Source organism: Eulemur rufifrons, chromosome 8, assembly GCF_041146395.1.
Source record: "Eulemur rufifrons isolate Redbay chromosome 8, OSU_ERuf_1, whole genome shotgun sequence".
NCBI lineage: Eukaryota > Metazoa > Chordata > Mammalia > Primates > Lemuridae > Eulemur > Eulemur rufifrons.
In genome coordinates this window covers 49,256,993-49,283,585 of record NC_090990.1, presented here as the reverse complement: position 1 = coordinate 49,283,585, position 26,593 = coordinate 49,256,993, and the positions used below count along the sequence as shown (strand labels likewise).

The window sequence follows — 26,593 nt, the reverse complement described above, 5'->3', positions numbered from 1 at the left end:
TGCTGGCCTTGGCTGGGGCTTCTCTGATAACAGCATGTGCATCTTTCCCTCCAGGGCCACTTTGGGAAGGTTGAGCTCTGCAGGTATGACCCTGAGGGCGACAATACAGGGGAACAGGTGGCTGTCAAATCTCTGAAGCCTGAGAGTGGAGGTAACCACATAGCTGATCTGAAGAAGGAAATAGAGATCTTAAGGAACCTCTATCATGAGAACATCGTGAAGTACAAAGGAATCTGCACGGAAGACGGTATGTTGTACACAGTGGGGTCTGGTGTAAAGACACAGGACTGTCTGGGGTCACAAAGGCCAGTGCAGAGCAGGCAGCCCTCAGCCTCCTCTGGGTCACCTGAACACGTTGGCTTGGCAGCACCCGTGCGCTCTCGGGGGTTCCAGGTCATATGCACTGTCACATCCCTCAGCAGCTGCAGGGCTCCAGGGGACGGACCCAGCATCCCTGCCTGCCAGGGTGGTTCCAGCGTTGTCTCTTCAGGTTGCTCACACGCCCACGCTGGGGACTGCATGTCACCATCCAGAGACCCACACTCAGGCCTTGGGAAACTGATGCCCACCCCTCAGCCTGTTCCCCTAGTCTTCTGATGTCAGAAGACTAGTAGTCAGAGTATTGCTTTTTCCAGTTGTCTAAATCAGGGTGGGAGGTAGTATTTACTAATGATTGCATCTTCATTTGCAAGCCAGCGTACCACTTGTGCATTGTACTTTAAAATCGGCAGTGAAATGCCATGGCTCATGATTTTTAAAAATCATCATCTGCCTGGTGGTTTACCGAGCACTGGACTGTGTTATCTCAGTGAGTGCTCGTGACCCCCGGTGGGTACACAAGTCTCCTTCCCTGTTCACTGCTGAGGATCATCACTGCCTCGGATCCTGTGCCCTTTCCTCTCCCCCACTCCCCACATCTGGCAGCCTCATACTGATGGACGTTTTTTCTAAACAGGAGGAAATGGTATTAAGCTCATCATGGAATTTCTGCCTTCGGGAAGTCTTAAGGAATATCTTCCAAAGAATAAAAACAAAATTAACCTCAAACAGCAGCTAAAGTATGCCGTTCAGATTTGTAAGGTAAAAGAAAAAGCATGCTACAGATTAAAACATCAGGCACTGTGTCCTGGGTAATTGGTTTGTAATTAGACCCCAAGTGGGAAAGTTCATGATAATTGTACTGAGTGTATTTTGCTCTACATTATTTGGAGGAAAAATTAGCCTCCACTACGAAAGTGAATGGATTTGTTAAGTGTGGCTCCTTTAATGTATATTTCTTTGAATCAATTTGGTCTTCTTATTGCATAAAAGTCAAACCCCCCCTCCAGAATTGTTAGTGATATGTGAATGAAATGACATTGTTGTTTTTTATTATGAAGTGATAGATGCAAAATATGATCTGAAGTGACTTTAGCAATGTGCTTGACCTTTACTTCTTTCCTGTAGGGCATGGACTATTTGGGTTCTCGGCAATACGTTCACCGGGACTTAGCAGCAAGAAATGTCCTTGTTGAGAGCGAACACCAAGTGAAAATTGGAGACTTTGGTTTAACTAAAGCAATTGAAACTGATAAGGAGTATTACACAGTTAAGGACGACCGGGACAGCCCTGTGTTTTGGTAACTGAATCAAACAGCTAGATTTCATCAGTGTTTCCTAGGGTTTACAGTTTGCTTTTTTTAATACAATCAAGGTTTATGCAGATACAGTTTTGATAGGCTCTTTCTGGCTATGTTAATGTCTCTCATTCCTCTGGCCTGAGTCAGAGAAGATGTAGAACATTTATAATTAATTGATAGTTCCCTTCAAGAAATACCTGTGAGACTGTTTCACTGAAAGCTGCCCACACAAATGCCTGAGCTTTATGTGACACCATCTTCAAAGGAATGGGAGAAATCTTGGCACCAGCTCAGCATCCCCGGCTTTGCAGACAGGGCATTCATCTGACCCGGTTCTTGAACTGTGGGCAGGTGGAGGAAGCCAGGTTCCTGTCTTGATCATATCCATGCAGAGGGATCCTGGAGGGCAGGCGGGGGTGACCGTGAGCACTGAATAGATTCAGTGGACAGAGCAGAGCACAATCCGTGGCAAACCTGACCCTCTCTCATGAATCACTAGAGTCATCCTGGTTAGAAGGCCACACGCTGACTGTAGCCACTTCTCAGCCTGGAACACTCTCTAGCGGGGAGGCTGCTTGAGTCCTCACTCCACCCCCTTGCAAAACTCATCAGCACCCCCTTGGTGCATCCTGCGTGGACACAAACATAGACCTCTCCCACCTATGGAGCCCGAGCCTGCCTTCATTCACTCAGAAAATATGTATTAGGGCCCTGCTTGGTGCCAGGTGGTAGAGAGGTGGTGAACAGGCAGACTGAGTTGACAGTCTCGTGGGTGAGACAGCCAGTGTTGTGGAGCAAGCAGCATAGAAGGGTTCGGGCTTGGTTTTCTGGAAGTCCTGAGTGTTCAGATGAAACCTGGAAGATTCATGGGGGCTTGTAGAGGTGATTGGAAGAAGGCATGAGGTTCAGGAGTATTTAGGAAATTGGGTATGGAATGTCTTGATTTTTGGCTTGGGCAATTGGGTATCATTCGCCAAAATAGGTAATGCTGGGAGAGGTTAAGCAGGCAGATCAGACCCGGGGCTTGTCTTCATAGGGCCCCGCTCCTCCACGTGGAGAGCACGTGCTCGGGGAAATGCAGAGCACAAGCTTGTCTGATTATTTTGGGGCAGGTATGTGCTACTGAGAGCCTGTAAAGCAGATCCCCCTACAGGTCAGGTGTGCACCATAGGCGGCATATGTGTGACTAACATAATACACACTTAGATACTTTAAATATTAAATTCTAAGAAAAACCACAGAGGTGATTTTTGAGAGTTATTCTAGTTTGCTGGAATATCCTTCCCAGGAAGTGAAGTTTCGTGTTGTGCTTTCTTTCAGGTATGCTCCAGAATGTCTCATTCAGTGTAAATTCTACATCGCCTCTGACGTCTGGTCTTTCGGAGTGACTCTGCATGAACTGCTCACTTACTGTGACTCAGATTCTAGTCCCATGGCCGTAAGTCTCTCTCGTCTCTCCATTTGAATCTAGCACCCGCTTACAATGTGTCCATCCCTCTGCTTTTTTGTAAGTTTGGTTTTTAAATGGGGTCCAGTTGATGTGTTATAATGGAAAGGCAGAGTGTCACTTCGCCATTTAACTTGGCTCGTTACTGGACAGTGATCTGTGGGTCTCTCAAGTCGTGATTTCACAAGGAGCCCAGAGTTCTGTGGACGACCCTGACCGCACGGACCGTGTCTGGGTGGAGATATGAGGGATGGTGTCCAGGGAGAATGCATGAGTCGAGGGGGGCAGCACTGGGTTGGGCCTTCTCTGTGCCTCATGTACCCCTAAATGGGATCGTCTTCTCTGGAACAGACTCCGCGATCAGCAGAGCGACTGGTTGGTAGAGTCTGAGACGCTCATTACAGACAGATGGTTGAGAGCTAATAAGGATTTTGGATTTTCACTTAAATTTACTAAGGAGAAAAGCCTTTTTATTGTTAATTTCCAGTGGATTCTACTTTATATGGTTTTTATATAAATATGTGCAAAGTAAAACATTTTGTTTGGTTTTATTTCACATAGTTGTTCCTGAAAATGATAGGCCCAACTCATGGCCAGATGACAGTCACAAGACTTGTGAATACATTAAAAGAGGGAAAACGTTTGCCATGTCCACCCAACTGTCCAGATGAGGTATTTATGGGCCACTTCACAGTAATAGAACTCAATTTTATAATGTTTTCACAGCTTGAGTTATCCAGCAATGGGGAAGGGAGGCAGGGGAGACCAGTGAAATAAAGTAGGAAACTCCTTTGTAAGAGTTTCCTGAAGCTGAATTTCAGGTATCTGAGGAATCATCAGATACTGGGGGAGATGATAGCCACCCGTTATATTCAAAGCAAGGGTTTCCTCCAGAAGTAGGCACCTCCGTGTTTATCCACTTGCCTGCCCCAAAGGAGTTTGTTTCAGTACAGCCTTATTGTGACAAATACATATAACTGCATTTTTGTGTAAGTTTATCCCACTCAATAATAGCATTTATAATATTTGTTCAGTTTTCTATACTCTAAAGTAAATGGAGCCTTTAAGACTAAACAACTTAAACTATTTTAACATGTAGTGAATAGTATGAGTGAGAGTGAGGCAGCCAGAGTGGAAAGTCTAAACTGAGATTCAGCTTCACCCTGTAACTGGTTTACAGTAGTGACTTGGATTTTCTTGAAGGTCATTCAGCCCATGAGCTTCTCAAATGCTAAAATATTTATGGAACTATAGTTGTATCATGTCCTCTGTTTTAAAATATTCAAATACTCTTGTGTTTTAGTCTTATTAAAGAACAGTCATTTACATTTCCAAAATTATTTTCTTGCTATTGATGTTTTTTTAAAAGGTTTCCAAATCTAACATTTTTTTACTGTTATTTTTGTTTTTGTTTTTGTTTTTATAGGTTTATCAACTTATGAGAAAATGCTGGGAATTCCAACCATCCAATCGGACAACCTTTCAGAACCTTATTGAAGGATTTGAAGCACTTTTAAAATAAGTAGCATGAATAACATTTAAATTCCAGTTTATCAAGTCCTCCTCCTCCAACAAATACCCAAGCCATTCAAAAAAACTTTTTTAATGGAAAAAGTTGGTATTCTATCTTAAAAAAAAAAAAAAAAAATCAAACACTTGAGCACGTATTAAGCACACTGTGGTGCTTAATATGTGTAAGGACTTCCTGTTTAAATTTGGTACCAGTAACTTAGTGACAAATAATGACAACCAAAATATTTTAAAGCACTTAAGCACTCCTTTTGGAAAGACTATACCACCATTTCATCTGCTAGCTTACCATCACAACTGCATACTAAGATGGGATTTTTGAAAACAAGAAGAGTTAACTAAAGTAATGTCTGAAGATGATTGCTTTTCCCAGTTGCCAGTTGGTCTGAAATGTTTTTCTGGCACATTAATCATAGATAAAGATGGATTGGCTTAACTGATACTCTAACCTGCCTTCAAATTTCCATATCTATACAGTGATAGGCCATACCTTCTTGTACTATTAGATACCAGTTAGTATACTGTTGTTTCTATACAAAAATGATTGTATTCTGTCACCAGTAGGACTTAAATTTTGAGTTGTTTCTCCAGTGGCTTAGCTCTTGTTCCCCTGGGTGACCACTGGTACCCATTTTTGAGAAAACTGGTTACGTACAGGGGGACAGCTATGGAATATCTTTGTTGCATGTTAATTCTCGAGAACTAAGCCTGTGCCAGTGCTTTCCTGAGCAGTGTACCTTTAATCAGAACTGATTTCCAGAACCTGGATGCTATTACACATGCTTTTAAGAAACGTTAATGTGTATATCCTTTTTAACTCTACCACTTTGGGGCAAGCTATTCCAGCAGTGGTTTTGAATCGGTATGCAATCAGTCAGAACATACACCACATATGTTGCACTGTTCTTAGAGTGTTTCAGTACTTACCCCCCCTCTTTAAGGGTTGATCACTATTTTGAACATCACCCTATGGTGCAAAACTTGAAAAAGAGCTAGCTGGAGGTACTTTGGAGTACAGGATCTGCTAGACCGTTTTCAGTTTGCTTGGAGGTAGCTGGGTAATCAAAAATGTTTAGCCTCTGATTCAATGTGAACCATGAAGCTCTTTTTGCCCAAGAGTCCAAAAAACTTTTTGTTAATGCTGTCTAGTATGTTTAATGTCATTATTTTTCACCCATTGAGCCCAAAAAATTCAGGATTGAGTCAATGGCAACAATAAACTTGCCATTTAAATTTGTACAATAGCCCTCTATCACCAAGGTCTCTGTGTAAAACCTGTGGCCACTCTATATGCACTTTGTTTACTCTTTATACAAATAAATATACTAAAGACTTTACATGCATATGCCTTTTAATAGTAAGATTTCATTTTCAAAGCATTTCAAACAATTTGCTTACATAGAAAAATAACAGTATAGACTTTTTTAGGGGGAGATTGGAAATGGCCCTTAGTACTACCAGCACTTGATGTGTGCGTCTCTGTCCTGTCCAAGGACAATGGGGCACAGGCCAGCATGGGTGGCATATCCGCACGTGCTGGAATCCAAACACCTTTGCTTTAGTTCTTTCAACCTCTTCCTGCTTCCGCTTTGCAGCTCTGGTGTAAATTCACCATCTTCCCTTTCTTCTGTTTGTACTACAGTGGAGGTGCATCTAAGCACGGGGGAGGCTGAGTGCAACAGGAAACAGGGAGGAGAAGTGCAGGGCGGGGGGAAGCCATTAGTCATCTGCAGTTAAACTGAGTGATGCCTAATTTTGATCAGCCATTTATAGGTAGTGTATTTCTTAGAAATTAAACTTTCTAGCTGTCCTTTTCCAACAGAAGCAAGTAGATGCAATAAATTAGACAAAGTAAAATTCTTTACAAAGCATACAACATATATACCAATTCTAACCTTCATAATTAAAACAGGATAGCTATAGCATAGTCAAAAAAAGTCTCCCAAGTGACAACATAGTTAATGATTTGCTTTTAGAAAAGACTAGGGTCATTGAGACCCCACATTCCTTATTATCAATTATAGTCTCATAGCAATGAACAAACTTAGAAATTTCTAGATGGCAAAAGGTTTCTCATGCATTTAATACCAAGGTCTTCAAGAAATGGTGACGTCAAAAGCCATAGGCAATAAAGACAAAAATTCTTTCAGAAGTAAATTGGGTTAAATAGCTGATATTTTTCAGCCTAACACACTACCCAAGAATGTGAGACAAAGCGGAGAGTGAGGTATAGCTTATTAGCTCAAAATGGTCGTGTTATTCCATGAGACTCCTTCAGAAAGGGCAGCACTGACTGCTTTACTATATTGTGGAACTGGGACATGTGGTAATCAAAATAGGCCCCACTCTAGTAATTAGATTATCAACTAGGCTGCTGTGAGCAGAGGCACAGAAAGCTGTTCCCTGCCATTACAAGTCTGTCTCAAAGATTAAAAGTCTGTCTTTAGGTGAAATAAAAGGAACTAGTGCCATTAGATCAGGGGTCAGCAAACTTTCTCTATGAAGGACCAGACAGTAAATATTAATATTTTAGGCTTTGCAGGCCCTGGGGTCTCTGTCGAAGCTACTCTTTTCTGCCACTGTAGCACAAGAGTGCCATAGAAAAGACCCACATGAATGAGCCTGGCTGTGTTCCAATAAAATCTCACTTATGGACACTGAAAGCTGAATTTCATATCATAACTTTTCCTTTTTCCTCCACCCATTTAAAAATGTACACACTGTTTTTAGCTTGCAGGAAGCACAAAAGTGGGTGGTGGACCAAATCTGGCCCCAGAGTGTAGTTTGCCAACCCCTGTATTATCACCAAAGCTACTTTTCTTAAAATACCTTATGTTTTTCACAAAAGGTATAAATGGTATACAACATCTTAAAAGTAAAGCATCTGTAGTAATGTACACTTTGGACATCACTATCGCTCTGTTGCATTAACCATTAGTATGGCTGGTGTGGGAGCAATAATGGAGTTTGCAGGTAGAGCATTTTTTAACATTACTGTCACCACATTTGGTACTTGCACCCTTGTAGTTCTAGGAAAAGTCCTAAAAATCTATAAGGAAAGTAAATGGAAATGCACATTGGCTTACGAGAAACGCATTCTTCTAAGGCTCAGGAAACAAGATTGTTTCCCATTTATTGCTTCAAACTTTTATACATGGTGGTGTCAAAATTATTCCCGGTCCTAAAACAAGAAATATTGGAACATTGTTAGTTTCTCCAATGGATTGTAAGTTAATATCACACTAATTAAGATGCATCTAATTCTAGTGGAAAATGTCCTCAATTGATGTCTCTTATTGCTATTTTTTATTTGGCAATTCTGCCTGCTGCACAACACAGTTCCTTCTGGGAAACTATAAAACCCGTATTTAAAGGATATGGCTAGTTTGAATATAGTTAAGGCAGCGATGAACAGCAGAGATACTGCAGAGAACCTCAGGAGGTGATAAGGAGAGAGCTCAACTTAGTACACTCGCTTCTTTTTTAAGTAGGTTTCCATGTAATATGCTCCTGTGCCCTGAGAATGCTGGTCCACAAATTCCACTGAACCACCCTCTGGGGCAGAGATGAGATATGATGAGCCTCGTTTTTCATTTCTTAAAGATGACACCTATGAGAAAATAAAATCGCAACTGATGTTAAAAACTAAATTAAACTTGGTTTATTGTGGGAAAAGGTGAGCAGATGATCCCTACCAGCACAGTGCCACCACAAACACCTGCTGTCCTTACTGCAGGAGGGTCCCACAGTCTTCACAAGCCCTGAGCCCAGCTTGGAGAGCTGCCAGGAATTCATGCAGCTGCACTGCCCTGATGAGGAGCCCAAGGGGTGCGCTCCTCACCCCCACCCACCCTCTGTGAGCCGAGCTGCTGCAGCACGGTGCCATCGTGAGACTAGAGCCACCTCTGGAGTGCACCCTTCTCTGGGAGCCAGTAGTCACTGCACCCTTCCAACACTGGAGCTCCATCTTCATCATGCCAGGCCCACAGGGGTGGCTGAATGCCACAGCTCCGCTGTGTGGAGCCTGGATCCAGGATTAGCTGTGACTCTGATCCTGCAAAGCAGGAAAACCAACCCCCGCTGCTGTACTTCCAGCCAGAGGAACAGTCCTCCAGTCCCATCTAGGGCAAACCTGCCTTTGAGGGTTTGTCAAACTGCTGTGCGCCCTCCCCCAAGTCGGAAAGGCCCTTGAGCCTCAAAACAATGGATATGCGCCCCCCCCCCCCCCAGTCTGGCTGTGTGTCCATGCTCAGGACCTCAGAAACAGCCCCAGGTGCCCTCATCCCCTGCAGACATGCCCCTGGCCTGCCCAGTGGTCCTGCTCTTCCAATAAGGTCCTGACCAAGTCTTGCTGGCCACTCCTGGTGAGCACACCCCCAGGCCAGCCAAGCAGCCAAGAGCCCATATCCAGGGCTTAAGAAACAGCCCTTTGGGCCACCCCTAGCAAACATGCCCCCAGGCCAACTGAGCAGCCACGCAGCTATGTCCTGGGCCTGAGAACCTTCCCCCCCCCCCGCCCCCGGGCCGACATGCCCCCAAGTCAGCCACACAACTGTGTGCCCATGCTCCCAACCAGAGTAACAACTCCCTGTGGCCCCAACCCCAGAGAGCCAGACCCTAAGTTGGCACCGACTGTGTGCATCCACATACCCTGACCTGAGAAACAGCCTGGCATACCGAGCCCTGGCAAAGCCACACCACCATCTCCACACTCTTAGCTTAGGCCACTAAAAAACTTGCAAATGCACTAATGTGGATTATAGCTGAAGAAACTACAGAGACACTCAGTATTGCATCTACTAGAACCAAGGCCAATGTACCTCACCAAACTGACACCCCAAGACCCATTCATACAAGTAAGTCTCCCTACTAAACCTCCATAAAACTAGTAATAGGACACTTTTCCACCAGGTGCACAGAAATCAATGTAAGGATACAACAACTATGAAAAAGCAAGGAAACATGTCCCCCTCAAACGAAAATAACAATTCTCCAGTAACAGACCATAATCATAGGGAAATACATGGAAATGCAAGAAAAAGATTTCAAAATAATAATCTTAAGGAAACTCAGTGAATACAACAGCATACAGATAGACAATTCAACAAAATGAGGAAAGCAATTCACAATTTGAATGAGAAACAGATATCATAAAAAAAAAGAACCAAACAAATCCTAGAACTGAAGAATTCAAAGAATGAAATTAAAAATACAATTGAGAGCCACCAATAAGCAAACAAATATTTGTATTATAGACATTCCAGAGGAGAAGGGAAAATGTCAGGAAAACATATTTAATGAAATCATAGCAGAAAACTTCCCAAGTCTTGGGCTAGTAATGGACATCAAGGCCCAGGGAGCTCAAAGAACCCCAAATAGGTCCTCTCCAAGGCACATTATAGTTAAACTGTTAAAAGTGAAAGACAAAGAATTTTAAAAGCAGCAAGAGAAAAGCACCAAGTCACATTTAGGGAATCCTCATTAGATGTAGAGATTTCTCAGCAGAAATCTTATAATCAGTAGAGAATGGGATGACATATTCAAAGTATTGAAAGAAAAAAAAATTGTCAGCCAGGAATATTACACCCAGCAAATGTGTCCTTTAGAAATGAAAGAGATATAAAATCTTTCACAGACAAGCAAAAGCTAACAGAATTCATCACCACTAGACCAGCCTTACAAGAAATACTCTTACATCTGGAAAATAGTCTTACATCTGGAAGTGCAAAGACAATAACTACCATTTCAAAAATATGTGAAACTATAATACTCACTGCTAGAGCTGTAGACAAAGGAGAAAGAGAAAGCAATCAAACTTATCACTACAGAAAACCACTCAACTATAAAAATAAACAATAAGAGAGGAACAAAGGAACAGAAAACAATCAATAAAATGAAAGGACTATGTCCTTACCTATCAGTAATAACCCTGAATGTAAATGGATTAAATTCCCCATTTAAAAGATATGCATTCGCTGAATGTATAAAAAAACAAGACCCAACTCTAAGCTGCCTGTAAGAAACTCACAACATCGGTTAAGACACACAAAGACAAAGTGAAGGGATAGACAAAGATACTCCATGCAAAAGTGAGCAGGAGTAGCTACATTTATTTTTTTATTTTTTTGAGACAGAGTCTCGCTTTGTTGCCTGGGCTAGAGTGAGTGCCGTGGCATCAGCCTAGCTCACAGCAACCTCAAACTCCTGGGCTCAAGTGATCCTCCTGCCTCAGCCTCCCAAATAGCTGGGACTACAGGCATGTGCCACCATGCCCGGCTAATTTTTTTTTCTATATTTATTTTTAGTTGGCCAAATAATTTCTTTCCATTTTTAGCAGAGACAGGGGTCTCACTCTTGCTCAGGCTGGTCTCGAACTCCTGACCTCGAGCGATCCACCCGCCTGAGCCTCCCAGAGTGCTAGGATTATAGGCGTGAGCCACCGCGCCCAGCCGGGAGTAGCTACATTTATATCAGACAAAACAAACTTTAAGCTGAAAGCTGTAAAAAGGTTATATAATAACAAAAAGATGAATTCAGCAAGAGAATAGACTACTGTAAATATATATGTACCCAATACCGGAGCACCCAGATATATTAAGCAAACATTATTAGACCTAAAGATAGAGATAGACTCCAGTACAGTTAGTGTTGGGGATTTCAACACCCTACTCTCAGCATTGGTCAGATCATCTAGACAGAAAATCAAAAAGGAAACATGGATTCAAACTGCATCATAGACCAAATGGGCCTAACAGACAATTTATAGAACACTTCACCTAACAGCTGCAGAATACACATTCTCTTCATCAACACATGGGACATTCTCCAGGATTGAACATATGTTAAAGCACAAAACAAGTCTCAATTTTTTAAAGATTGAAGTCATATCAAGTATCGTATCTGACCACAGTGAAATAAAACTGGGCATCAATAACAAGAAGAACATTCAAAACTATACAAATACATGGAAATTAACGTTTCTGAACTGGTGAAGGAAGAAATTAATCAAATTTAAAAATTCCTTGAAACAAATGAAAATAGAAACAATGTATCAAAACCCGTGGGACACGGCAAAAGTAGTATTAAGAGGCAAGTTTTAGCAATAAATGCCTATATCAAAAAACTAGAAAGATTTCAAATAACCAAATGACGCACCTCAAAAACTACAAAGGCAAGAACAAACCAAACCCAAAATTAGTGGAAGGAAAGAAAGAATAAAGATCAGAGCAGAAAAAAATGAAATTGAGACTTAAACCAAAAAGCTGGTTTTCTAAAAAGATAAACAAAATTGACAAACCATTAGCTAGACTAAGAAAAAAGAGAAGACCCAAATAAATAAAATCAGAAACAAAAAAGGAGACATCACAAGCAATACCACAGAAATACAAAGCATTATTAGAGATGCCTATGAACAACTATATGCCAATAAATTCGAAAACCTATAGGAAACAGAAATTTCTGGACACATACAACCTACCAAGAGTTAACCAATACAAAGTAAAAAACCTGAACCGACAAATACCAAGTAATGAGATTGAATTAGTAATAAAAAGTTTTCCAACAAAGAAAAGTCCAAGACTGAAAGGCTTCACCACTGAATTCTAACAAACCTTTAAGGAAGAATTAATATCAATTCTCAAACCATTTCAAAAAGTTGAGGCAGAGGGAATTCTTCCTAACTTATTCTAGAAGGCCAACATAACCCTGATACCGAACCCAGATAAGGACACAATAAAAACAGAAAACTATAGGCCAATATCCCTGATGAACACAACAATCCTCTACAAAATAGTAGCACTGAATCCAACAACACATCAAAAAGATAATATACCATGATCAAGTGGGATTTATCCCAGCAGTGCAAATGGTTCAATATATGCAAATCAATAAATATACATCCCACCAACAGAATGAAGGACAAAAATCATATGATCATTTCAATAGATGTAGAAAAATTAGGTATAAAAATATCTCAACATAATAAAGGCCATATATGACAAACCCACAGCTAACAACTCACTGAACGAGGAAAAGTTTTCTTACTCTCTCACCACTCTTATTCAACGTAGTCCTAAAGTCCTTGCCAGAGCAATTAGTCAAGAGAAAGAAAGAAAGGCTATCTAATTTGGAAAGGAGGAAGTCAAACTGTTCCTGTTTGCAGACATCATCATCTTATATGCAGAAATTCCTACTGATTCTACCAAAAAATTCTTAGAATTGATAAATGAATTCAGTAAAGTTACAGGATACAAAACTAATATATTAACCCCAAAATTAGTAGTGTTTCTATATACAAACAACTATTTAGCTGGAGAAAAAAAAAAAAATCAGGATGGTGATTTACAATAGCTACAAAAATAAAACAAAATACCTAGGAGTAAATTTAACCAAGGGGTGAAAGACCTCTGTAAGGGGAACTACAAAACACTGATGAAAGAAACTGAACAGGCTACAAATGGAAAGACATCCCATGCTCATACACTGGAAGAATATTGTTAAAATGACGATACTACCCAAAACAATCTACTGATTCAATGCAATCCCTATCAAAATACCAATGACATTCTTCACAGAAATAGAAAACAAATCCTAAAGTTTGTATGGAACCACAAAAGACCCCAAATTGCCAAAGCAATCCTAAGCAAAAAGAACAAAGCGGGCGGTATCATACTACCAGACCTTAAAATATACTGCAAAGCTGTCGTAACCAAAACAGCATATACGCGGCATAAAAACAGACACATAGACCAATGGAACAGAATAGAGAACCCAGAAATTAATCCATGTATCTACAGCCAACTGATTTTTGACAAAGGTGCCAAGAACATTCACTGGGGGAAAGGACAGTCTCTCCAATAAGTGGTGCTGGGAAAACTAGATATTCATACGCAGAAGAATTAAACTAGACTCCTACCTCTCACTCCATACAGAAATAAAAAAAAACCTCAAAATGGATCAAAGACCTAAATGTAAGCCCAAAACTATAAAACTACTAGAAGAAAACAGGAAAAACACTTCAGGACATTGCTCTGGGAAAATATTTTATGAATAAGACCTCAAAAGCACAGGCAACCAAAGCAAAAATAAGATTATAACAAACTAAAATGCTTCTACACAGCAAAGGAAACAATCAACAGAGTGAAGAGACAACCTACAGCATGTGAGAAAATATATACAAACTACTCATTTGATAGGGGATTAATATCCAGAATATACAAGGAATTCAGATGTTTGTCTCAACAGCAGAAAAAACAAAGAGTGGGCAAATGATCTGAACAGACAGTTCTCAAAAGAGGACATACAAATGGCCAAAAAATATATGAAAAAATGCTCAATCATCAGGGAAATGCAAATCAAAACCACAATGAACCATCATCTCACCTTAAGAAGGCTGTTATCAAAAAGACAAAAAAAAAAATGCTGGCAAGAATGTGGAGAAAAGGGAACTGTTACTGTTGGTGAGAATGTAAACTAGTACAGCCGCTATGCAGAACAGTGTGGAGGTTCCTTGAAAAACTACAAATATGATCCAGTGATCCCACTACTGAGAATTTACCCAAATAAATGGAAATCATTATAATGAAGAAACATCTGCACCCCCATACTTACTGCAGTGCTATTCACAATAGCCGGGATAGGGAACTGAGGTGTCCAACAACACATGGATTTTTAAAAATGTAGTATCTATACGCAATGGAACCCTGTTCAACAGAATGAAATCCTGCTATTCGTGGCAACATGGATGGAAATAGAGGGCATTATGTTCAGTGAAATAAGCCAGGAATAGAAAGTTAAACACTGCATATTCTCACTCATATGTGGAAGCTAAAAAAGGTCAATCTCATACAAGTAAAAAGTAGAACAGAGGATACTAGAGGCTTGGAAGGTAGGGATAGGGAGAGATTTGTTCAAAGATACAAAATTACAGCTAGATAGGAAGAATAAGTTCTAGCGTTCTATACCACTTTAGGATGACTACAGTTAACAATAATATGTAGCTTCAAATAGCTAGAAAGAGGATATTGAACATTCCCAACACAAGGTAAAAGTTTGAGACGGATATGCTAATTACCCTGATCTAGTCACTATACATTATGTGCATCAAAACATCACTATGTACCCCATGAATATGTACAATTATTTTTCAATTTAAAAAATAAATTAAAAAATAATTTAAAACAAATTAAAAATGTTTATTCATTGGAGATATTTATAAGAAAGCATTCGACTTCAAGTTGGTATAAATATAGAATAGTGGGATAAATATCAAAGCCATCAAAAAAAAAAAAACAACACAAACTTGTTTGTTAAAACTAATTAGATTTAAAATTTTCCATATCAAAATCACCTTCAGAACTTCTGTAAAACATAAACTGGTCTCTGAGCTCCCTTACTCTCCACCCTCAACATTTTGGGGAAAGAAAAAAATAAGAGTATTGCAGTTGCTTCTGCTGATCACACCTAGTTCAACCCCACTGAACCAGAATACTAATACCAACTATCAATATTCCTCTGAAGGAGGAGTGGCTAAGAAATCGAACTGCATATTGAATTAGAGGTTAAGTCTGCCTAGTGACAAAAGAAGTGGTGAGAGAATAAACTGGCGTAAAAACTGGCAAATGACATCAAGGAAAATAACATGACATTTAAATAACATTCTAAAGAGTAACGGGAATTCAAAACTTTGGACTCCAAAATAAATCCCTGGAGAACACGTTAAAATGCAGATTCCAGGGTCCCTCCCAGAGATTCTGATTGGAAGTGGGCCAGATGTTCCTCACAGGTGGTCACAGTAATCAATACAGTAGCACAGCCCATGATCTCTAATCCCTCTTAGTTTTAGCCTTTACAAATACCATGACAAGCTTGTTGAAGCAGTTATATAACTTAATATACAAGGAAATGACTGATAAGGAATGCTCTCAGCCACGCGCAAGAGCCTTCTCACACTACCATTAAAATTGCAATTGTTTTTGAACCAACGATGGTCACAATTTTTAAAATGGAAGCCAACCACAGAGGGAACAGAGTAAGTCTGTAGTTAAAATAACTCTCATCCATCCATGCTAGGAAGAGGGATGACAGGAGACAAAGCCAGAACTGCGTCTACTCTGGTACTTTATTTCAGTGTGGCTTACCATCGGGACAGTACAGTACAAGCCTTCTGCACACAGGCCTGGTTTATAGGAAAGTTTCAGAGTGAAACTGATTGGCAAAGAGTTTGGCTTATACTTCTGTCTAAACTTCTTCTTGGTAGTAAAGTATGTCTGAGGTTTGCTCTGGAATAATCTGAGGAGGGGAGTAGGTGGAAGGACAGATGAAATGAGACTGGCCGTAACTTGCTGAAGCTGAGCTGACAGGGACAGGATTCAGCCCTAGAGAAGGGCCACCTGCGACAGAATGGCTGCTCACCGGTTAGCTGGAGCCTCTTCCTGAAATCCTGTCCTCCCACTGCCCAGCCCCTTCCCTGTCCCCTCCAGCTGCCTGCTCCGTGTGGGGCCCTTGGTTGGTGGTTGGTGATCTTCCTGCACGCTGCACCCCAACCACCGTCAGGCCCTTCCCTTTGGGTATAAAGAACTCTTTTTCTTGTAAGCTTTCTTCCTAGGTTTTAAGTCTGTTCTACAAATGGGATTTCTCAAAGATAAGGGGGAGAGAAGCAAACCGCTCACTCTGGCATGTGGGACTCCCAGGCTCTCCTCACTCCCCTTCCTGACTCTTCCTGCCGTGTCGGGAGCTGCTGTGTCGGGAGCTGCTGTTTCGTGTCTTGCAAAGCAGTACATCAGCCTGGATTTCCCTCTCTCTATTCCATCTTTGCTCTCAGAAGCTGTGTAGAAAATCTGTTGGATTCTCTCATTCAAAGGACTTCCCAGTGGTGCTACACCATTCACAGGAAGGACCAATGGCGATCTAAGACACCAGCAAAGAACTTCACCAAGCAGCACAGGAAAATATTAATGGGAACAGGAGATGAAAATGGATGTCATTATAGCCCATACGATACCGGAGGAAAGATAATTCTTCTGATACGTGTTGTCAAAGATAGCTAACTTTTATATAAAAGTGCTGATGAATGGGGAATCATGATTAAGATTCTTGAAACAAAGCTTAGTGCTCTGGGAGAAGTAATTTGTATCTAAGAACCAGCAAAAAGGAAAAACCACAAAAGAGGGAAAGAGTACAAAGCAAGCACTTTTCCTTCCGTTTTACGTTTGCAGGATGTAGATACCCATGCCTTCGTAGGCTGCCTACTGCAGGCACTGGGCGGTGTGCTGGGGTCTACCTAGATGAACACAACTTGAACTGTGCCCTCCAAAGGCTCATATCTTAGGAAGGGAAGTAAGAGAAGCACAAAACATAATTCTAAAGGGAGACTGTCACTTTGCTTATGAGAAATAGAAGCAGAGGGCTAAAGCTTTTCCGGAGAAAAAGGGGAGGGGCTTGAAAGGTATGGATGCTGGTTTCATGGGTGAGATGGCACCTGAGTTAGGATTTGGAGGTGAGGTCGGATATGGACATGGTAAGGAAACGACCCCTCTAAGAGAAAGCCCGAGCACAGGCAGACGGCAGGAAAGCAGGGCCTACGATGGGCCTTGGTGGCTAGCAGATGCAAGAGAGCAGTGGCAAGTGAGGCTGGAAAGGCGAGCTGGCCTCAGTCATGGAGGGGCTGGAATGCCACTATTATAAATGGGATGACACCCTTGATCTTGGAATTTGGATGGATCCATAAGCAGCTCCATAAAAAGTGTGGCAATGGAGGAGACAGGCATTATTAGGAGGTCTCACCAGGAGGCTGTTGAACTTGTCCATGCTATTAGATAGATACATGCATGTAAGCAAACATACAGATTATATGTGATTTAGAATTTGGTTTAAAATTTTACCTGAAGCATACAGGTGAGACAGAACAAAGTAGATAATTAGAAAATCTAAGAAAACAATTTCAATGAGCATTTATGCTTTGAAGACCAAACAAAACTACAGTACTTTAGTTTTGCATGTCTAATGTCTAGATGGAAATCATATCAATAAAATAGCCACTTTAGCAGACTCAATCTTTGGCGAGGTCTTCTGTAGGGTGAGGTGATACCACCCTATGAATAGATTCCACCCAGTGATTCCATTCTGTCCCTTGGAACTACAATCTCAGTCTAATACTTCCTTATCCACGTAAGCATAGCTTCAGGGGAGCCCCCTCGCCCGTCCTGCTGCCGGGCAATCCTACTATATCCCCCAGCCCCGCTCCCTTCCTCCCCACTCTCCTAGATGATTGTTTCAAACCTTCCCTCTCCTCGACCTCCAACAACACATCCCTAAATCTTCACTCTCAGCTGATGATTTGCTTTCTATTTCCCCGAGAAACAAAATTGAAAGACAAATCTTGAGATGCACAGTGACTGACCCCAGGTCTCTCTTACACCCTCACTTCCTTGATGATCTCATCCAAGCTCGTGCAATTTACAATTATAGCAATTTACTGGAATGTGATGGTTCTCAAGTGTTTCTCTGCCCGCACCTCTCCCCTTACCTCCAGACTGGTATAATGAACTAACACCAACACGGTAACAGCCCCACTTAGGGCAGCTTAAATTTATGTCCCAAACTAAACCCCAAAAACCAAAAACCTACTCCACTCACAGTCTTATCCATCTCAGTCAATAACAATTCCATTTTTCTAGGCCAAAACCCCTATGCCCTTGTCTCCTCTCTTTCTCTCAGTATATCCTGTTAACTCTACCTTCCAAAAATGTCTCCAGTCCAGCCACTTGTCACCTCCTCCACTGCCTCCAACCTGGTCCACACCAGCATCACTTTTCCTGGATTATACCACAGCTGCTTCCTAACTGATCAGGCTGCATTCTACGTTCATTGTTTAACACAGGAGCCAGAGGGGTCCTATGAAACTTTAAGTAGGGTCAATTATCCCTGTACTCAAGACATTTCAGTGGCTTTCTATCTTAGAGAAAAAGCCAAAGTCCTTACAAGGGTCTCAAAGGTCCCAAACTGTCTGTGCCCACTACTGCCCCCTCCCCACTGTGACTCTGTCTCCTCTCTCCACTTCACTCACTACTCCTCTGCTTTACAGGTTGTTTGCTGTTCCTCTAACATGCGAGCATGTTTCTGCTTCTGTGCCTTTGCACTCACTGTTCCCTCTCCCTGGGATGCACTTTACATAGACACTCATGTGGCACACGCCCAAGAATCAATTTCACAATGCGCCCTTCCTAGACCATATATTTAAACGGCAAAGCCTGCCCACTCTCTAGCCTCCACTTTATTTTCTATGCAATTATTAACTTTTCATTTTACTATTCTTTTTCTGTTTCTCCTTCACTACTTCCCAAACATTACATTCATTTTAAGAATTTTTGTCTGTTTTGTTCACTGCCCTATCCCTAGTGCCTACGATAGTGCCTGTCATACAGCAGGCATTCAGTAAATACTGGGTGAATGAATAAATGAATCCTTTCAAAAAATATTTTCAAAGCATGCACTCCCAGTTCCTTCAGGCAAGTCATGTCCCATAGTTTCCGACACTTCAACATTGAAGAACTGGACACCGTAATCTTACCAGTGCCCGGTAAAGCAGATTATCATGCTTTTTGCTTTGGGTACTCACTCTCTCTTGCTAGAACTTAAAATTAACTGGCTCTGTTAACTGTCGCTCAACAATCCAATCTTTAGCACACATCTACTATGAAAACCATTCTGTAACTATGTAGTTGCTACTTTATTTTTAGATTAAAAAAAATTTTTTTATTAAAGCAAATCTTTTTATCTTCATGTAAATGTAGAATTTCTTTTATCCCATTGATTTCCAAATGAATGCAGAAAGAGAATGTCACGATGTCATTTTTGACAGCTAAAGTTTAATGCTTACAGTGTTATCTTAAACTCAATTTTTAAGCTCATGTAAATTGAACTGGGGGCTAGTTTTAAAAGCTCTTTTAAGAATCTGGGAAAGGGGAATCTTGACAATCCCTCAGGAAGATTCTTTAGGGGTATGTTAATGTCGATACTGAATTCCATTAGGCTCATCTGCTACCAGTCCAATTAAAGATATTTATCATATTGCCCTTCTGAAAAGAATGTAAGCAGTTAGCATGGAGCCCCCTAAATACAAAATCAAATTGGTTTTCTGAAAATTCTGCCTCTATTTAGGACTTCTCAGTCTCACCTTCACCTTCAGCCCCACTTCTCCTTGTCTAAGCGCTGTCGCTTCTGTGGAGTCAGGCGGACAGAGGACCGAAAATGAACAACTGCACTTAGTTCTGCTGAGATTTGAATCAAACCCCTGATATCCCTTTCCTGTTGTCTCAAGTTCAGCCTGAATTTGAGAATTAATTCTAAAACAGAAACATGAATTAATTTTGCCTTTTCTGCATTAAATATTTCTAAAGTTCTATTTTAAAATAGAATTTTTCTTTCCCCATTGTTAAATGTTTAAAAACATGCTTCATTCTGTGACATTAACGATATAATACGTTTCTTCCTCACATATACGTAAATGCTTCCAATTTTCATAATTCATTTTTGCCTCTTAACTACTCTCTTTCCTCATATGAGTAATGGTAAGTACTAACTTTGGATTTAACAATTCATCTCCCCAAAAGTATTGTACTGCACTAAAAAAAAAAAGTGAAACTAGATCACCTCACTAGTTTCAGTGGCCACACTAAACTGTATAAATTATATCTTAGATTTAAATGTTTAATAACACTTTTAAAAAATCAAAATGCAATATTAAAACTCTTTGAAAATTAGGCTAACATGTCAGAATAGCAACTCAAAGTTGTCTCAGATTTATTTATACTATATACTAGTCTTTTGTTGGTTTCTTTGAACATTTAAAACACCAATTTGGTTAAAATAAGGTCATTTAAAATAAATTTCAATAGCTTGCTTTCCAGTTTTTACCCAAAAACATTTTTTAAAAGTACTTTCCAAGTTATTGTCTAGGGTTAATATATAGATAACCTGTGCCCCCCTAACTATGGTTTGAAGTAGGTAGGCTTAGGTTTTAAATAATGGGTAGGCTGAGGCAAGAGGACCGCTTGAGCCCAGGACTTTGAGGTTGCAGTGAGCTATGATGATGCCGCTGCACTCTAACCTCGGCAACAGAGCGAAACTTTGTCTCAAAAAAAATTTTTTTTGTATGGTTAGTGTTTGTCATATGATTCGGATCTATCGTGGTCCACACAAAAATCCACACAGCATTCATCACGTAAGGTACTTCCTGGCGAGTCTGTCTGCATTATTGGACCACTAGATGGCAGCATTAGGCGCTATGAAGGGACCAAGCATCTTCCAAGCCATTTTGTTCATTTTTGTTGTTTCCTCTTCCCCATCACAGCATCTCATCACACATTCTGTGGTTGACTCCCTGAAACAAGCAGTCAGCTTTCTGGCAGGCAAGATCCTGCAACCAGGGTAACACAAGAGCGCAACACACAAGTAGATGGTACTGTCGTGCAGCAGGCCAGGCAACTGCCAAGTATGCCAAGTGGCAAATGAAAAACCAAAATCGCAACTTGAACCGTCATATCAAACAGCTGAAATACTGCCTATGTTATTGAAACTGATCATTTTGTCAAACTGAAAAAGTACTTAAGAGAAATTCTGACCCATTTTTACCTGTTTTGATTTTTTTATGCTGTCCTTCTACCTTGTGACCCTGCAAAGCTTACTTATCAGTTTTAGTGGTTACTTTTTAGATTCTTAATGATTTTTCATGTAAACAATATTTCAAGTAAACAATCATGCAAAGAGAAACATTTTTACTTTTATATCCAATTTCATACTTTGAAAACACCTTATTGCACTAAAATCTCCAGTAAAATGTTGAATATAAGTATAAAAGTGTAATATATATTCTTGCCTCGTTGAAACTGTTATCAATGGAGCAGGTAGTGTTTTCATTTAATGTAATCATCATCATTCAATTTAGGTTTATCTCTTGGATATTTGTTTTCATTACACCTAATTGTTTTCTCTTTTCCTGACTTTTTTTTTTTTTTGGCTTAATCAAATGTTTTTAGAATTTCATTGTAATTAAACTGCTCACATTTTAGATATACTTTTTTATAATTTTATAATGGTTGCTCTATGGATTACAAGAAGCGTTCCATAATTTATCACAGTCTAGAGTTACTGTTGTTTTACTGCATATAAAATATAATAACCCCTCAACCATAATTTCGTTTACCCCATTCTGTCCTTTGTTCTGTTATCAAATATACTATCTCTACATACATTATAAATGGCACAATATGTTACAGTTTTTGCTTTTAGATAAAGAGAAAATATATAGTCTTTTAAAATTTACCCACATATTTACCAGTTGTCTTAACACAGTGATTACTGGTGGGGGGAAATCTACTGGGCAAAGGACAAAGATGTGACTAAACATCCTGCCATGCACAGAAGAGCCCTCCTTAAGAGAGAATCACCCAGCCCCAAATGTCAACAGTGCCAAGAATGAGAAACCTGTCTTAAGATAATGTATACTGTTTTTATCTGGTTGCTTTCAAGAGTATCTCTTTATAACCATAGTTTTCAGCATATTAACTATAATGTGCCTAGATAAAATTTTCCTTTTTTTTTTTATCCTGACTGCAAGAGGGTGTCTGAGCCTATTTAGATCTGTAAGTTTTTTGAAGCAAATATAGAAAATTTTTGACCATTAGTTTCTCAAAATTTTCATGCCCCATTATCTTTCTCCTCTTCTCCTGGGACTCAACTTACATGTATTTTAGACTGCTTGATATCTTTCTGGGATCTCTGGGAATCTGTTCATTGGCTTTTTAAAAAAATCTCTTCTGTTCTTCAGATTGAATTATTTCTTTTTATTTACCTTTATTGAACTTTTTTTTTCTGCTTTCTCCAATCTTCTGCTATGCCTATCCAGTGTATTTTTTTATTTCGGATATTATGGTTTTCTGTTCTGCAATTATTCAGTTATTTTTTATATTTTATATTTCTTGGCTGAGATTCCTTACCTGTTCATTATGACTTTATTTTCCTTTAAGCTCCTGAACATATTTATAATAGCTGCTTTATAGTTGTCTACTAAGACCAATATCTGGATCACCTTGGGGTCAGTTTTTACTAATTTACTTTTTCTCTCAATTGTGAGCTACACTTCTCGCTTCTTCAACTATCTAGCAATTTTTGTTTGCTGGATATATTATCTTCCCCTGAAAAGTGTTGATCTTTGTTCCAGAAGGAGTTAATTTTGCTCCTTCCAACTCCAAACTCTGTTCCCTCTGTGCTGGAGAGTAACTTAATCTCTTCTCAGTTCTTTCAGCCTTTCGGCTGTTGTTCCTACCAGGTCCCCTGGAGACTCCCGCACACAAATGTAGTTCAGAGATCAGCCAAGCAGACTTTGAGGCTCCTTCCAATGAAACATCCTCTTTTCCAGTATTTCCCCCCTTACTTTACAGCCTTGCTGACAGTCCTAACTCTGTCCTCTGACTCCTCAAGCCAGTAAGACCACAGCTTTCTGCAAAGACTAAGGAGTGGTATTAGGCAAAAAGCCACAGAAACACAAATCTCATACAGGGAAGTTTTCCTGTTTCAAGGGCTGATTCCCCTTCAGTTTCTGTCTGCTGCTGATCATTCTCCAGTGCTTTGGAATAGCTGTTTTTCTGTCATATTTAGTCCAGTTTTAGTAATGGTTATCTGTAGGGAGCTAGTACAATATAAGCAGCTTCACCAATACTGGATATGCCAATGTGGATTTTTAAATGTGATAGTTTTATTGGAAATAAAGATTATTTTATCTATCAATGCTTTGGCACATTCATTTCTCCTAATCCACTATACAGTTTCTCTGAGACATTACTTCCAGGCCTGAAGAAACTTCTCCATGGTATAATGAAAATGGAGGCTTTGGAATCAAGAAATCATTTACTAACTGTAGGAACTTAGAAAGATTACTTTCCCCTTTATGTTTCTCCACGTGTATTATTGAGGTGGTAATTTACATCTCACAGGGTTGTCAGAAATAGTAAACGCCTACATTGCAAAGCATATAGCAAGTGTTAAAAAGAAAACAAAAACTGTTGGTTTTGTTCCCTTAGATCTCTTCCTCCATTCCAGCAGCGGAAATAGAAGGCATTCCTAACATATGACCACCTTTTTCTAGTTACTTTATTCCATTAGTAACATTTAATTAAGATTACTTTATACGATGAAAGAACACGAGAGAGAGAAGAAATCTCACTTTATGAACAAGCGTGAGGTAGAGGCAAGGACCGTCAAGGGGACACTGCACCCAGCTCCTCCGCTGTATCTCTGGGCAAGCAAGTGCAGAGGAGGACACTTGGCAAAGCCAACGGCATCACTGTCACAGACTTTCTCCAAGTGTCAGTGAGTCTTTCTATGGATATGTTAAATATATGATAAAGCACAGTCATCTAAAAAGCAAAAGTGCCAAGAAAAGTGAGACTAATTTCAAAACTGAAATAAAAGGTCTGTACAAAAATTAGCTTTTGAAGTTTAAGTCATACATTTAACTTAAGTTTTAAGAATTTACCATGCTTCTCCTGTTCATAAAATTTTGTTCCTTGTAAAGAAACAAAAAAATTGGAATTGTACAGGACTATATTTTGTCAATTTTATAAATTAACAATAGATTATGAAAAATTTACCATGTATTTACTTTTTGTTTTACGTGATTTTTAATAATTGCATTTTATTGACCGGTGTAAATACAACATAAGTTGTTTACTGAGTCTTATGCATTGTTGGAAATTTAGGTTGTTTCTAATATTCACTATTAATTCATAAATAATTTTACACATCTCCAATAATTTCCTTGCCTTTTGTCAGCTATAAAGATAATCAGGATACAACTGATGTCCTTACCTAAGTCATTACTTCAAATGTTAACTAATAGAGGAACAAAGATGGAATCTCACAAAACAACATAAGAGAGTGACTTTCAGGCTGCATCAATTCATGATCACTGTCCTTTAAATACAGGTATGCTGTCACCTAATTACGTCACCTTTCAACCTGTATTTTCCCATCTTGTCTCAGGTATATAAGAGACTTTATTATATATTGCACTAATACCCAGCTGTACCATTTTAAAGAATTTGACCTGTGTTTCTAGTATCCTATCATAAAAGCATACTCAGGCATCAATTATTCTAAGTGAATTCACAGTGGTTTTCTTTAATAAGTTATTAGATACAGATGAGGCAAACACAGAGTTGCTCCAAGGAAATCAAAGTGGAGGCACTGCTCCAACAAACAGGATACAGCTGAGAAGCTGACTGCTCTAAGAAAAAAGAAAGAATCAGAACTGCTAATTATAAAACTCTCATGATTCCATAATCACAGAGTGCTAACATGATATATACTCTCAGCTTAAGCCACTAAAAGTAAGGTGAAGAAGAAAGGGCCAAAGCAAAACTGACATATTTCAGTAATGACACAGTACATCTTTTGAATATAATACTACTTTCATGTTATTGATTGACTGGTTTAAAAGTTAGCACAGTAGTGCCTGTACATATCATCATCTTTCTACATCGATAAGCAGTAGTGAAGAACAGAGGCATTCCCTTGGGTTTCTTAGGTCTACAGTGGTGTAAACCAGAGGTTAGCAGAGTTTTGCTATAAAGAGCCAGACAGTAAATATTTAATCTTGCAGGCCACATAGTCTCTATTGAAACCACTCAACTCTTTCACTGTAGCATGACAGCACCATGGATAATATGTAAATGAATGGACATGGCTGTATTACAATAAAATTTTATTTACAGAAACAGGTGGTGGGCTGAATCTGCTCTGTAGGCTGCAGTCTGCTGACTACTAGTGTAAATATCTAATGCAAAATGATACTAAACAATCTCTTGAACACATTCCAAAATTTCAAATGGTGAGCAAGAACTATTGTATAGATCAGTGCAACTTTACTTTCCTATGATAATATTACAGGAATCATATTCAGGGAACTCAATATATAGTTAAATCAATTTTTCTACATATCATCAGAACCTGATAATCATTTACCTGTGCATAATCACCAAAAGCTGGAGAATAAGCAATGCACTTTTCCAATGCGTGTTGTGATTCATTTCCCTGAGAGATTGCATCCAGAATGTTGTTTGCAATTCCAGTCTTATGAAGAGTGGTTTTACTTGTGGGGGCTAAAGGCAAAATCAGTACATTTGCTTTATTTAGGTTATTTTATTATAAACAGTGCAAAACTCATTAACTCACCATATTTGCAAATGAAACACAAATTTTAGTTTGCCAATATATATTTATTTCCCCCAGGGGGGAAAATATCTATAGTATATAATATTGTTTCATTCATTTGAAACAACTAAAAATAAACAATTGTCCTACGGGTAAATAATTTTGATGGAAACATTTAAAGCAATATACATCTAATCTTTAAAACAAGGCATACAAAATGTAAATTAACCATTCTTGTGAATGCAATAGTTGTCACCATCAATTTTTAGACCAGATCAACATATAATAGGTATGTTAGAGGCACATTTAAATTTTTTTCTGGCTGTTAAAAAAACTACAAATTAATGTTTGGGTTCAAGGAGACTTCGTAAAACAGAGGGTGTATATTAAAAATGAAATTCAGCCAGGCATGGTGGCTCATGCCTGTAATCCTAGCATTTTGGGAGGCCAAGGTGGGAGGATCACTTGAGGCTAGGACTTCTAGACCAGACCGGCAACATAGCGAGACCGGTCTCTACGAAAAATAAAAAAATTAGCTGGGCGTGATGGTGTGAGCCTGTAGTCCCAGCTACTTGGGAGGCTGAGGCAGGAGGACTGCTTGAACCCAGGAGTTTGAGGTTGCAGTGAGCTATGATGACGCCACTGCACTCCAGCCTGGGCAACACAGACAGACCCTGTCTCAAGGGGAAAAAAACGAAAAAGAAATTCATCTTTCATATCTTTTCATTCAATCCTATTCTTCTTCCCATAGTAATAATTTAAAATTTATTTTCTCAGATTTACTTTA

At 39.6% G+C, this 26,593-nt stretch overlaps 2 protein-coding genes across 7 annotated transcripts in view; one reads left to right on the top strand and one right to left on the bottom strand.

Moving 5' to 3' along the window:
• JAK1 (Janus kinase 1) overlaps positions 1-5,934 on the top strand; it is a 119,137-nt gene extending 113,203 nt beyond the window's left edge. For 4 of the 5 annotated variants that reach the window (XM_069480099.1, XM_069480096.1, XM_069480097.1 and 1 more), the window contains 6 exons: positions 55-247; positions 956-1,080; positions 1,447-1,619; positions 2,940-3,057; positions 3,628-3,738; positions 4,493-5,901. In XM_069480099.1, coding sequence (XP_069336200.1) covers positions 55-247; positions 956-1,080; positions 1,447-1,619; positions 2,940-3,057; positions 3,628-3,738; positions 4,493-4,588 — 816 coding nt within the window. In that variant the 3' untranslated portion in view covers positions 4,589-5,901. Of the gene's footprint in view, positions 1-54; positions 248-955; positions 1,081-1,446; positions 1,620-2,939; positions 3,058-3,627; positions 3,739-4,492 lie in introns of all 5 variants that reach the window. The other variant, XM_069480095.1, reaches the window with a different exon arrangement.
• RAVER2 (ribonucleoprotein, PTB binding 2) overlaps positions 5,930-26,593 on the bottom strand; it is a 78,354-nt gene continuing 57,690 nt past the window's right edge. For both annotated transcript variants that reach the window (XM_069480101.1, XM_069480102.1), the window contains exons 11-12: positions 25,618-25,754; positions 5,930-8,206 (exon numbers count right to left, since the gene is read on the bottom strand). In XM_069480101.1, the coding sequence (XP_069336202.1) occupies positions 8,060-8,206; positions 25,618-25,754 (284 nt within the window). In that variant the 3' untranslated portion in view covers positions 5,930-8,059. The remainder of the gene's footprint in view (positions 8,207-25,617; positions 25,755-26,593) is intronic.